This window comes from Nicotiana tabacum, chromosome 5 (genome assembly GCF_000715075.1).
Source record: "Nicotiana tabacum cultivar K326 chromosome 5, ASM71507v2, whole genome shotgun sequence".
Lineage (NCBI taxonomy): Eukaryota > Viridiplantae > Streptophyta > Magnoliopsida > Solanales > Solanaceae > Nicotiana > Nicotiana tabacum.
This window is the reverse complement of record NC_134084.1, coordinates 127,462,942-127,476,970: the sequence shown is the minus strand read 5'-3', so window position 1 is coordinate 127,476,970 and position 14,029 is coordinate 127,462,942. Positions and strand designations below refer to the sequence as shown.

Genomic DNA, 14,029 nt, shown 5'->3' with positions numbered 1-14,029 from the left:
GAGCGCATTTTCAATCAATCATTTTCTTTAGCGTCCCTCAATTTGTAATTATCTCCACATTCGTCATTTTCTCTCTCTTCTCCTGCTTGAATTTTGTAGTAATATCTATAACATTTTCTCTATTTATATTTCACCCCCTCATTATCTCAACCGATCGCCGGAAAATTCCACTCCGTCCGATCACTTTACCGACCTCCGGCGGTCATGGATCGCCGCTTCTACACACTAATTGAATTTCCCGACGGTACTATTCCTCATTTCCGGTAAAGTTAGGGCTAGGGTTTTCGTATTGGTTAGAAGTTAAAATGTTGAATAAAATTATAAAGCGAGGGCACAAAAAGGTGCCTAAATCAGAAGTATCATCAGATTACGGTCACGCGCCTCCGCCTCCGGTGGGAGGTAGGAATTCCGGCAATGTTTCGACGTCCGATGTGGTCGTGAACCACGCTTCGATAGGCAACATCGTAACAACAAATTCACCTTCAGTGATGACGTCATCAGCAGTTCCAGCAGCACCTGGAAACATCGAGAACCTTCCCTTGTTCCGTGACGTGCCGATATCCGAACGGCAAGTGTTATTTTTTAAGAAACTACAGATTTGTTGCTTTCAGTTTGATTTTACAGATACGATGAAATATGTGAGGGAGAAAGAGATTAAGAGACAAGCACTTGTTGAGCTTGTAGATTACGTTCAATCAGGTGCTGGTAAAATCAGTGAAAATAATCAAGAAGAAATGGTAAAAATGATATCAGTGAATGTATTCCGTTGTTTACCTCCTGCGTCTCATGAGAATACAGGATCCGAAAATGTGGAACAACAGGAGGAGGACGAGCCGTATCTGGAGCCATCATGGCCTCATTTACAGCTTGTTTATGAATTGCTGTTAAGGTATGTGGTTTCATCAGATACTGATACGAAAGTAGCTAAGCGTTTTATTGATCATTCGTTTGTACTGAAGTTACTGGATTTGTTTGATTCTGAGGACCCTAGAGAAAGAGAGTATTTGAAGACGATTCTACATCGCGTGTATGGGAAGTTTATGGTGCATAGACCATTCATAAGGAAAGGAATTAATAATATCTTTTATAGGTTTATATATGAGACTGAGAGGCATAGTGGGATAGGTGAGTTATTGGAGATTCTAGGAAGTATTATAAATGGTTTCGCGTTACCCATGAAAGAGGAACATAAGTTATTCCTTGTTCGGGCACTCATACCACTACACAAGCCGAAACCAGTTGCAATGTATCATCAGCAGTTATCTTACTGTATTGTTCAGTTTGTTGAAAAGGATTACAAGTTGGCTGATACAGTTATAAGGGGTTTGTTGAAGTACTGGCCTGTCACTAATTGTCAAAAGGAAGTACTCTTTCTTCAGGAGCTTGAAGAAGTGTTGGAGACCACACAGGCGGCAGAATTTCAGCGCTGCATGGTTCCTCTTTTTAGACAGATTGCTCGTTGCCTTAACAGCCCACACTTCCAGGTTAAGGGGAATTTATAGTGCTTGTTGTTATCTCCTACCTGCATCCTTTATTTATTCATTTAGTATGCATTAGTAATTTCTATGGAAGTTTTTTTTTTTTTTTACTTTTTTTTTATCTGCATTGTCAATTCGATTTCCATTTGGTTGAATTGAGGGAAGAATAGAAAACTGATATGACTGTGTTTTCTCTTGTATGCATTGGTAATTTCTATGGAAGATTTTCTTTTATATTTTTTTTACTTTTTTTTTTATCTGCATTGTCAATTCGATTTCCATTTGGTTGAATTGAGGGAAGAATAGAAAACTGATATGACTGTGTTTTCTCTTGTTTGGTTGGTTAGGTCCAATAATGTTCTTCCTTTACTTTTGTTTGTTTGTTTCTTGAGAATCATTATGGTGTGCGCACGTATAACTGTGTTAATGAGTGGAAATGAAGTATATGGTGCTTAGATGAGAACATTTGGCATTTCCCCAATGCATCAATACTTTTTGGTTTAAGCCAAAGTAACGAACTTTTGAAGTAGGTTGCCAACTTCTGTGCACAAAAGTGTAAGTTTCCTTCTGATTCGTCATATGCATTAATTAGTCTATGTATTGGCTGTTTCTCTGAAGTTACTTTATGCAGGCCTGAGAGAGGATCATTGGAAACTCCTTGGAGTTGAGGATGTGCTTTTTACCTCTTCGCAAACTCTCTTATCAAATTTATTTGTTAACAGTTGCACTTTACTATCCCTGTCCAGCCTGATTTTATCATAAATATCTTTTTTATAAGTACTACTTTTGTCATAACTTCTGAAATAATCACTAATGGATGTACTAGAAGCAAAATTTAAGTCTCTATGAGACCATTTTAAGGAGTATGTCACAAATGCTTTATCAAAATTCAGTAACTAAGATAGCTAGCGTCAATGCTGTCCAGTGCATATGAAAGAATCACTAATGGATGTAATAGAAGCAAAATTTACATCCGTCTAGAGTTATGAGACCATTTTAAGGAGTGTGTCACAAATGCTTTATCAAAATTCAGTATCTAAGATAGCTACACACGAATCATTGTGTGCTCGTAATGGCATTAGTAGTACATTTAACGTCTCTGGGCCCATCGTCTTCTTTATTGTCAAGCCAGAGACTACCTTCTTCTAGAGGTCCCATCACCTAGCTGATTATCTTGGCTTTATAGCCAAACTTGTATTGTTCCTTCCTGTAATAATGTCTGTAGCTTTTTCAGATCAACTATCTTACTTTCTTATTTGGGTTGTTAATGTGACTATTGCACTCCCCAGTAGAGGAACTTCCGCACTACACTGCTTATACTTGATCTTGATCTATAGCTTACTGGCAAAAAGTTAAGGAGGTGGTTTGATGCTAATAAATTTAAAAATAAAAAAAGCTAAGATTTATTTTATGCCTGTGGTTACTTGAGAAAGTTTGGCATTTCTCCAATGCGCCAATGTGTTGTATTTATTTAGTTTAAGCCGAAGTAACTAACTTTTGAAGTTAGTTTGCCAAATTCTGGGCACAAAAGTGTAAGTTCCTTCTGGTTTGTCATATGCAGTTAATTAATCTATGTATTGGGTGTTTCTCTTACGGCACTTTATGCTGGCCTTAGAGAGGATAATTGAATAATTTTTGTGTTTGAGGATGTGTTTTTGGACTTCTTTGGAAGATCCCTTATCTTTCATGTGAAAAGATGAATTTTTTTTTCTTGTTTTTATTAGCTTGCTGCTCGCTATATTTCTCATAATTGCTACTCCCTCTGTTCCAGTTTATGTGAACCTATTTCCTTTTTGGTCCGTTCCAAAAAGAATGAACCCTTTCTAAATTTGGTAACAATTTAGCTTAAAGTTACAACTCTACCCTTAATGAGAAGCTTTTATAACCACGCAAATACTCTGGGCCCCATTTGGATTTGTTTAGGACCACAAATTCCAAAAGTCTTCATTTTTTTCTTAAACTCCGTGCCCAGTCAAACAGGTTCACATAAATTGGAACGGAGGGAGTAGCTTTTTATCCTCATTTTTTCATTCAACTAAAGGGCAATTGACCTATCAAGTTGATGTAGATTCTTATCCTATTTATTTGTTAATAGTTGCACTTCACTATCTTTCTCCAGTCCCTTTTTATCATAATATCTTTCTTCTTTTGATAAGTACTAATTTTGTCATGACTATTTGAATGTGGAATTGCTGTCCACTTTTTTCTTTTGCAAGTCTATGAAGCTAACTTCACGTGGAAATTGTGTTTGGCTTCTTATAGATCCCTTTGCTACAATTTTTTTTAAGCATTTCTATCCTTCGTAATACTATCCAATTTAGACCTGCCACATAAACATTAGAAATGCGGACAAAATGCTTAGTCTTATCAGCCATTATTATTGCTTCTTCTATGGATTGAGTATTCTCATATCCTTGGCGTCAATGCTGATCGGTACACATGAAACAATTACTAATGGATGTACTGTCAGAAAAATTTCACTCTCTTTGAAATTATGAGATACTCTAAGGAGAGTGTCACAAATGCTTTGAAACAAAATCAGTATTTAAGATAGCTATACGCGAATCATTGTGTTCTCGCACTTGAATGTCATTAGTGGTCAGATTAACTTTTTTTGGCCTGTCTAATTTATTTGTCAAGACAGAGGCTACCTTCTCTATCATCACCTAACCGATCATCTTGGCCTTAGAACCAAACTTGTAATGTTCTTTCTTGTAATATTATCTCTAGCTATTTCAGATCAACTACTTTACTTCCCTTTTTTGGCTGTTAATATAACTTGTGCACTCCCAAGAGGAACTTCCTGAATACATTGCTCACACTCGATCGATTGCTTACTATCAGAAATTTAATGTGGTGCTTTGATGCTAATAAGCTTATTAAAAAAACATTGCTTTAGTTTATGTCTGGACCTACTTCCTTTTAGCGAAATCAAATTGTGGTTATCTCAATTTTGTTCTTGGTCAATGTATGAGTCCTAGTTGAGGGGAAACTGAAAACAAATTAAAAGCTGGAACTACTCATTTCTGTTGCCAGAGCTTCAGGACTGCGATCACCTCTTGGCTATTAAGAACTTGTTTTTTTTATAAGGACTCGTCTACCGAACAAGAAGAAATCCACAAGCTTTTCACAGTTTCTTGTTTCTTGGTGCATAACCTTCATCTATCCTTGATACGTGATATGAGCTTCACTAGGTTTTCTGTTCTGTTGCTTGCTTTAGAAATATATGTTACTAGACTCTTCACTTTGTGCTGTGCAGCTGTGTCATCAAGATAGTGTACAAAAATAGTGGAGGTGAAAAAATTTAATTCAAAAGAATAGTTTTTAGGCATGAGAGAGTGTGAACCTGCAAAATTTAATGTAACTACTTGATTCTAAATGACCAACCTCAAACTTTAAAGCTCTAGCTAAGAAAAGGAGGACGTCAAGGAGAAGCATACCTTTACTAGAGTATTTTCTTATAAAAGTTTTGTTTAATGGGAGAAAAGGGATTTTTTATGGTGAAGAAATTTGTTGCTTGATGCAGACAAGGGATCTTTCGTTTTTGAGCCGAGGGTCTCCCGGAAACAACCTCTCTACCCTCATGGGTAGGGGTAAGGTCTGCGTACACTCTACCCTCCCCAGACCCCACTAGTGGGATTATTACTGGGTTGTTGTTGTTGTATTGAACCATAGGATGTTGTCAAGAAAGTAATAGAGTGCTCATAGGAGGAAGTACCTGCACCTTGAGGGAGGGGCGTAGCTAAATCGATGTCTAATAGCTTTAGGGGATTCTTGGGTAGTTTTAAAAATTTGAGGGGAAGATGAAGAAAATAGAGAAACTAATTGTATTATCTTTTCCTTGCTTGATTGTGCATTACAAAATACACTTGGATGGTGTACTGTCATGGCGTTGACTAGGCGTTGATATAACAATGACTTGGCATTGACATGACGTTAATTCGGCAACCGAGGAGGTGTTGACGTGGCTGATTTTTGGGTTGTTTCATACTTACTAGTCGAAATGTATTCAGCAAAAATCAGACAAACGCCAGCATCTAAAAGTCCTTATCATTTCCGAAAACTTTCTTCTTTCTCTTTATAAATATTTCTGAAACATGTGGACCCAATACTCTCCTGTTCCAGCTACAACTAGCAATATACATCTAAATTTCCGACCTTCTCATCCTCCCTTTCTTTAAAAGGAAAAAACTTGGCTGCTTAATCTAAAAGTTCTAGCAACATGGAAATATCATGATGGAGAGCACGAAGATTGAGGTTTATAAAAAAAATATCTACAACTTTCTTTGAATTCCAACCTTTTAGCATTTTATGAAGCTCGCTGTTTTTTCCAGTATTTTGTCCTTTTCATCTTTGTATAATTGCAGCAGCTCTCTTATTAAGAAATTTTCCAGTAGTAAGTTAGACTTTATACTAGCTTTATATTGAAATCTTGTGAGAATAATTCTTAGGATTATGAAATGGCAATTTAGAACATCGTTGTGGTATTTCTGAAGCAATTTTATATTTCAGGTTGCAGAACGAGCCCTATTTTTATGGAACAATGAGCATGTTGTGGGGTTGATTGCCCAGAACCGCAACGTTGTATTGCCAATCATTTTTTATGCTCTACAAAAGAACATAGACAATCACTGGAATCAAGCTATCCATGGGCTGACTGTAAATGTTCGCAAAATGTTCATGGAAATGGATGCTGATTTGTTCGATGAATGCCAAAGACAGTATTCTGAGAAAGCAGCTCGAGCCACTGAACAGGAAGAGCAACGAGAATTAAGATGGCAGAAATTAGCAGCTGCTGCAATACAAGGATGTTAAAGGGCACATTCGTCGCTATTCCTGATCCATTAAGGTGGAATTAGACCCCATATCCAAAACTGGATACGTGGCCCACAACCATGATCATTGTTGTAATTGTATTCTAATTTTCTCTTAGTGTTTGTTCGTTGGTTTTCAGTGTGCCGAATCATTGAAGATTGAGTGGGAATGCAGCAGCATGTAATTCATATATGTATTCGACAATTGCGTGTCTCGTGCTGCAGCTCAAGAATGGTTTGTTTAAAGTATTATCTCGTGTAACTTGTTCTGTAATTTTTCCCCCTTTAGAGACATTTTTTTTCTTCAGTGAACTTTGAAGGCAACAATTTCTGATGTTTACACCAGTTGCACATAGCTAGTCGTTAGGCAATGCTACCTATTTAATATTTTTGTTCAAACAGTTATCACGTTTGGAAACCTACATGTGATAGTGTATTATCTGTAATTTGGTCAATGGCGGAGAACTCCTCGTTGAATTGACTGTCCTTGTAGCAACTCTAAACTAGCAATCCTAATTTCATAGCGTAGTGTGTTTTTCTTTCTCTAATTCGCCAAACATCCAAAACATTCACACGTTTTAAGACATGCGATATGGCTTGTACATATTTTATATGGCTTCTATTAATCTTGGATTTAAATTGTCTATTTTTTTATTTGCCAAACCACTAATGAAACAATAAACAGTATTCGAATTCTTACTTCGGGTAACTATATAAATTATCTAAAATCATTCTGGCTCTATCGAAACGATTTGATTTATCATAGTCAATTTTCTTACATTTATATGTTTTTTCCATTAATATAACTCGAGGAGTTCTATTTTTCAAACCACTTTTTTTAACCTCAAAAAAATCTTAATATGACAAAAACAGATGCCCTCCCATGAAACCCAGTCAGCGCCACTTGTTATAGCTAATCCTTTGCTATGTTCATCTTCATTCACACATCATTTTTCTTTTTTCTTCACTGCCATTCTCAATTGACTTACATTTATTTATACTAATAATACTGCAAAATAGAAAAAGAATTCAGTAAAAATTTAAGAACTTGGCAGGCAAACCCATAATCGTTCAATGGGTGGTGGAGGAGCTGCTGCTTTGCAGAAAGATGTGCCGTGGAGAGCAGCTGGTTCTGGTGCAAGACCAATCCCAAAGATTCATCATTCCCCTATTCTTTGTCTTCCTCAAAACCCTTATTCTGATTATGCTCTCTCCATTATGAAGGTTCGTTTCTTTTTACCACTCTTTCTCTTGCTCACCACTGCCATATATTTATTTGTTTCTGTTTTATTGGCTCTTCAATGGAAAAGTTTAAGTGGAAATGCATATTGATTAATATTTTCTTCGTTTCAATTTATGTGATTAGGCGCAAAGTGTAAGAAATAAAGGAAACTTTTTTTAGAATTGTAGGTTTTAAAAATGCCCATCACATTTATGTGGCTATATGAGCTTTGGAACTTGTGGTCCTAGTTATTACATAATATTTGTGTGACTATAAAAGCTTTTAAGTGCATTGAGGTTAAAATAAGAAATTTAAGTTTAATTGTTTCCAAATTTAGACATGAGTCCTTTTTGAATGGATTAAAAAGGAAATAGTGTCACTAAACTGGAACAGAACAGTATTAGAGTTGAATTTATTTGTTTGGTGCAGATACTAGGCGCCTAAGTTTCTCTCATTTTGCGACTTTCACGTTTCTCTGATTTGTATATGGCAGTGCATATTTTTGAGTTGCTGAAGTGGTATTTTCCTCATTTTTTCGCCTTTTTAATCTCTGTGTGTGTGTATTTTTTTTTTGGGTTGGTTGTTTGGGGGGGGGGGGATGGTGAGAGGCTAGGAGATTTACTTCAGAAAACGTAATCTTTCTGGTTTGTTCGGATGGGAATTGCAGCACCCGGATCCAATTGGAAGCGGATTGGGGACGGAGGCAATAGTAGAAGCCGCAGGGCCTGATTGCATTGTTCCTGGACAGAATCCACCTATCAAACTTCTGGGTTTTAAGGTGCTTCTATTTGTTTCCACAATTTAACTTGTTCCTTTTCCTTACTTATATTGCGTTGTTGATGGCAATGACAAATTCTCAAAGATTATATTTTTCTTACCATTAGAGCCTATAGTGGTTTACTTCTCTTCTGGAACTATGAGTTTGTTGGAGAATGTGATAGAGTTAATAGGCTAAAGATGGTCAATTCTGTCTTGACTTTTCCTTCTAATTTTATGGATGTTGTTGGTTGTTTTTATTTCTTGTTTTGGCCATTAATAGGACTGCTTTGCCATTAGTTCAGTCTGATGCTGCACTGCTTAATTGTTGGTTGTCCTTTGAAAGGACTGGTGATTTGTTTAATATAAGCTTGCGACTGTAATCTAGTTGTTGTTATCGCTAGCTTGTAGGCAAAATAATTAGAATTTAACCATTCATAGGGGTCTCTTCAATTTCATCTTTAAGTGTCAGGAGAAGAAAAGGAAGGCCAAAAAAAATCTGCTTTTGGTGGTGACGTTATTAAACTCATTCAGCAGGTCAAATGCTTTTCATTTTAGTTTAATTTAGGTTCTCCGAGATCAAGCATTACTATGTTGCAGTCTGATGGTTGCATCTTTTAAATTATAAAACTACTCTGCTGTGGGGATTTAAGTTGGTCATGCTGAAATCTTTGGAGCAATTAGCATTTGAAAGTTCTAGCAGCCGTATTTATGAGGTATAATTAAGATCGAACTGATGCACGGCTCAAAACCACTTTGCACTGTTAGGGAAAGGGAATGATGAGGTTGCATATAAGCACATGTAAAGAAGGAAATGAGATTCCTTTTCTTTTTATGTGTCGTAGGAGCAGGGGCAGGGAGCTCACATGAAAAGTCCTTGTTGAATTGAGTAAATTTATATACTTTATGAGGGTTGTCTCTATGTGCTAAGTATGTTTTATCTTAATTATCTTTTGGTTTTTCTCTTGTGCCTCTTCATTTAAGTCCTTGCGCTCAGTGTTTCACGCTCCTTTCCTTCTATATGCATGCAGGTATGGCCCATTGAAGTCGATTTGAAATTTATTGAACCTGTTGGGCGAGAACTAAAGTCAGTTGGGAAGGTAAATTTTTTCTTTGTCTAGTTTAGCATTCCAAGTATCTAAAGTAGAATGCTATTGAGACGAATCTAGTGACTGGTTTAGATCTTGTGAAAGCAAAGCAGTTAATTGGTTCCATTATTGATTGATTGACATTAAGACAGATGTATATTCCTTCGCATAACCTTGCACGAGGAGACACAACTTTGTCTCAGAACTGACTTAGCTTTATAATATATATAACCTGCAAGAGTATCGCACTTTTTGAACTTTAATGTAATAGTTTATGAAATTTGTGGAATATGGATATAGATATTGGTGCTCATTGACATAATACTGACATACACATAGACTGAGTGCATGTGTATGTACGTTTGTTTTAGTAGTCATATAAGATTGTCTGATGGTAACCAGTAAATTTTCTTACCAAGTGTGTGACACTTATTTTCCTTTCTTTAATAACTTTTTCTGAAGGATCAACCTTTACAGAGGGTGGTAAAAATTTTGTTGATCTCTGAAGAAGGTGGAGTTGATAGTTTCATTTTCTTTGACATATGAAAACTATAATCAACGTGGTAAACGTAATTATTATAAATGCATTCATTAGAGGATTTGGCTAATTAGCAATCAGACGATGCTGCTCATCCCTTCTTCCTAGCTAGTATAAGTTTCATTAGGCATTCGACAGTATAATCAAGAATGTGCAAATAGACCTTTTATTACAAAGATGCACATTTTTTAGCTGGAGAACTGTGTTACATATATTACAAGTGTCATTTTACCTTTATGACAGTTTGCTATTTTTTCGTGGTTGCAGTTCATGGATTCTGCAGTTGATCTTATGAACAAATCTTTCATCGATCGCTAGTACTTCCCATCAGAGTGGCTGGAATTTGACCAGTTAGTATACCAACTACTTGAGGCTTGTCAAAAAATAGTGAAGTGGGTTGTTGAGATCATCTGTTGGATTTATCCTACATCTAATGTTCCTTATTTGAGGTCCCATTTTGTACTTCCCCAAACTTGAAGTATATTGTACATTTGAAAGCTGCATGGAGTTGTGGCTTTTTGAAAAAGTTAATTACATCTTAAAGTTATATAATTTGGAACTTTTGTGGCAATTCCAGGATCCTATGCTATCTTCTTATTACAGGCTCAATTTTTCAGTCTATTCAGTAGCATCTCCCAATTATCAGACTTTCATCATGGATAATGAATCAATTGCAGATGCATATACAATGACTTTTTCTTGCTTATATGAAAAAATAAGAATATACAATGAAGGCCTACTATGTACAATGGCCTAGTTTTGTCATGTTTTGACTTTCAAATAAGGGTGATGATAGTGGTAGAGCAAGAAGGGGAACCTTGGAGCAGATAAAGTTGTTTTCGTGTGACTTATAGGTCATGGGTTCAAGCCGTGGAAGCAGACACTAATGCTTACATTAGGGTAGGATGTATACATCACACTCGTTGGGGTGCAGTCCTCCTCGGCCCTGCGTGAATGCAGGATGCTTTATGCATCGGACTGCCCTCTATAGTGGCATGTTATTTTGCCAAATCGACATCAGGACTGCTTGCCATTGTTTGTCAACATTTGTGCACTGCTTTTGAATGATGAATTCTGCTCTGTCCTTGGCAATTACTAGTAACACCAAGGAGAAAATATAAACAGAATTGATCCTTGGTGGGTGTGGCCTAGCGGCCAATGAAGTGGATGGAAATCATAGAAGATAAGATTCAAATTCTAGTACTTCGATAGAAAGCCGAAACATGTGCTGGTTGGAGGTAGCAGATGTCCAATCGAACGGTCAAGGTGCATGTAAATTGGCCCTGACACTACCGTTAAAAGGAAAAAAGAACTGAAAAGCAATTTAAGCGGAGAGTAATACATTTCAGACTTAGGTGATCTAAGCCTTTGCATCATTTTTGAAAGCTGGGGGCCATCTTTACATGTTTTACAAAGTGAGCAGTTTTCACAGTAGTGGTAATATTCAACTGTCTTAGTGTTTCAACTCAAACAAAGCTGTGAAGCATTATAAGATTTAGTCTCCCCCACAGGAGATGCATTTATTGGATTTTACTCTGCACCAAAACCTCATGCTTATCTTGATTTTTCTATGTAAGCACATGCCTAATTAAAGTTCTTATAGTTTATATTATTGTTATGAATGAGACAAAATCTTTATGCAAACAGAATAGTGCAAAAGAACTTGTGTAGCACACAAACTTAGTGTACTGTACCAAAACTAGTGATGTAACAAAGGAGATACAACTCCATCCTTTAGGTATGTAAAATTGAAATATCCATTGATGACCAATGGAAGACTTAATTGAGAAGATGAATGCATCTAAGCTGACCACAGATTCCATTATAATCTGATGTTTTCCACCTACTTTTCCAGGTAAGATCTTCTGGTTTCTCTTTTTCTCTTTTTATCCATAATATTATTTGCCACCTCGGCATCCCTATATAAGGAGGGTAACTTTCTTAGGTTGTGGCAACCATAAATGGCTTCTAAACAAACCATGCAACAAGACGAACTGCGCAGAGGGCAATGGCTTGAAGAGGAAGATGAGAGTCTGGTTATGATTGTAGCCATTTTAGGAGAATGTCGTTGGGATGATATAGCAAAAGCTTCAGGTATAATTAGATATGTAGAAATGTTAAACTTCATAGTACTGAAACAAAGTAGAAACTCATGTCAGATCAGAGGCAGTCGGTTCAGAATAAGTGTGATATATGTATACATTTTTAGTTTACTTTGTATGTATAATATAGTTTGAGCGAAAAGCAATTTGGTTTAGTTGAAGCCGCTCTAAGTCTGCCTCGGATACAAAGCATCAAATTAATGTGTTTAGATTATGCTTTAATGCAGGGCTGAGGAGGAGTGGGAAAAGCTGCAGATTGCGATGGTTGAACTACCTCCGTCCCAATCTAAAGCACGGTCATATTACTGCAGATGAAGAACGTCTGATAATCCAACTTCGGAGACAGTTTGTAAACAAGTAAGCTTATTTCCTTCTTCAGAAGAATTTTTTAAGATGCTTTACCACAAATTAATTGTCTTTTCGCTATCCAAACGTCGAAAGAATCTTTTCCTGTTTCCAGGCTAAGATCATATCACTTGTTTATTAATATTAATCTTTTTTATTAAATTTACAGGTGGTCAAAGATTGCAAAACAATTGCCAGGAAGAACTGATAACGAAATCAAGAACTACTGGAGAAGTCATTTGAGAAAGAAAGCGCTAATTAATGAACAAGGTCTACTACAACTTTACAAGATTCTGCTATTTTATACGGATTTCTTTTATATACCGACACTTCAAAAAAACTTTTATACTATCATTTCACTTAACATGTTATTGTAGTTAGTCTGCTTTATATTTCTGTATCTAAGCTAGTTCCACTTATTTATGAACAGTCCTTTAGGTGATCTGATAATGTAAAAGTTCTTTTACACAATTAGTGTATATAAGTTAATGTCTGTTCCCTAACCGTGCCGTTTCTCACAAATTATTGGTTTCATTTGACAGAATCCTTTGGCAGTAACACAAGTAATTCAGAACAACAATCATCAACTTTGAAAAGTGACACAGTCCCTTCTTCTCACAGTGATGACTCCTTTTCTGAAAAAGGAGATTGTTCCTCTGCTGATTCTTTGTCACACTCTTCAAATGAAACAACATTACTGGATTGGATTCCAAGTTGGTCATATGAACAAAGCAGAATGGAGCATCATATGTACTTTTGCAGCTCAAGCCTATGTTATTGTTATCCTCCATAGACCTCCCAATTAGGGCCAGAGCTAGAAGGCTAGCTACGGGTTCCACCGAACTCACTAGCTTTAGTCTAAAGTCCTAACCTTGTATTTTACTAAAAAGTTAACTAAATATGTACAAAATTAAATTCAGAATCCAGTTACTAACACTTGACATCGCTATCCTAGAATTTAGAACAGGGCTCGTTTGGTATGAGGGATAAAAGATAATTAATTCCGGGATTAAATTTGAGATGAGTTTATCTCATGTTTGGTTGGGATAAAATTGCGGTATAACTAATCCCGGGAGTATTATTTTTATCATTATAGGAGGGTGAGATAACAATCTCGGGATAACTAATTCCGGGGTAATTAATTCAAGAATAACATATTTCCCAACCAAACGACCCCTATAATTTAAATCTTGATTCTGTCTCTGCTCCCAGAACAATACTAGGAAGGTTCACATTACCTCAGGGACAATAGTTAAATCCATAGTATTCCTTACTTTTATATGTAGAAATGTGAAGTATCTTGATTTGTATAGACAACTTGAATGTACATTTTTATGGGGAAAAAAAGAAGAAAAAGTACAGTCTAAACACCCATTTAGACATATTACTATCTCCGGTTTTTAGCTCAAAGTTCTGTGCCCTGATAGAGTATAGGTTTGTCACGACAATAGGTAATTCTTAAATATCAAGCCTAATATGATTACGTGAAAAATGGTGTGAGAACCTACTAACTACACTGATAATGAAAAAGTTCTTTACGCTGTCGGCGTATATATTTTAAATCTTTAAGCTTATCGTACTTATTTTCTTATCCTGTGAATTAAACATGAACAAGGATAAAGAAAAAGAATGATGCAACAGGACGTTTAAAAGGAAGATGATGAGGACTAACAGCATTTTTCTACA

At 36.2% G+C, this 14,029-nt stretch overlaps 3 protein-coding genes across 4 annotated transcripts; all 3 read left to right on the top strand.

Moving 5' to 3' along the window:
* On the top strand, positions 1–6,747 carry LOC107814330 (serine/threonine protein phosphatase 2A 57 kDa regulatory subunit B' beta isoform). Its single transcript, XM_016639732.2, has 2 exons — positions 1–1,484; positions 5,991–6,747. Exons 1-2 carry the CDS (start codon positions 306–308, stop codon positions 6,291–6,293), a joined length of 1,482 nt encoding a protein of 493 aa, XP_016495218.2. The 5' UTR covers positions 1–305; the 3' UTR covers positions 6,294–6,747.
* Positions 6,748–7,214: 467 nt separating this feature from the next.
* LOC107814332 (uncharacterized) lies at positions 7,215–10,467 on the top strand. The gene is made up of 4 exons (XM_016639736.2): positions 7,215–7,516; positions 8,182–8,292; positions 9,302–9,370; positions 10,164–10,467. The coding sequence occupies exons 1-4, from the start codon at positions 7,367–7,369 to the stop codon at positions 10,212–10,214; spliced, it is 381 nt and encodes a 126-aa protein (XP_016495222.1). The 5' UTR covers positions 7,215–7,366; the 3' UTR covers positions 10,215–10,467.
* Positions 10,468–11,615: 1,148 nt separating this feature from the next.
* Positions 11,616–13,279, top strand: LOC107814331 (transcription factor MYB27-like). 2 transcript variants are annotated; one of them, XM_016639734.2, is made up of 5 exons: positions 11,616–11,751; positions 11,842–11,990; positions 12,226–12,355; positions 12,513–12,613; positions 12,886–13,279. In XM_016639734.2, exons 2-5 carry the CDS (start codon positions 11,858–11,860, stop codon positions 13,134–13,136), a joined length of 615 nt encoding a protein of 204 aa, XP_016495220.1. In that variant the 5' UTR covers positions 11,616–11,751; positions 11,842–11,857; the 3' UTR covers positions 13,137–13,279. The 2 variants fall into 2 exon arrangements, with proteins under 2 accessions (XP_016495220.1, XP_016495219.1); XM_016639733.2 differs by having other exon boundaries at positions 11,720–11,990.
* Positions 13,280–14,029: the final 750 nt, after the last annotated feature.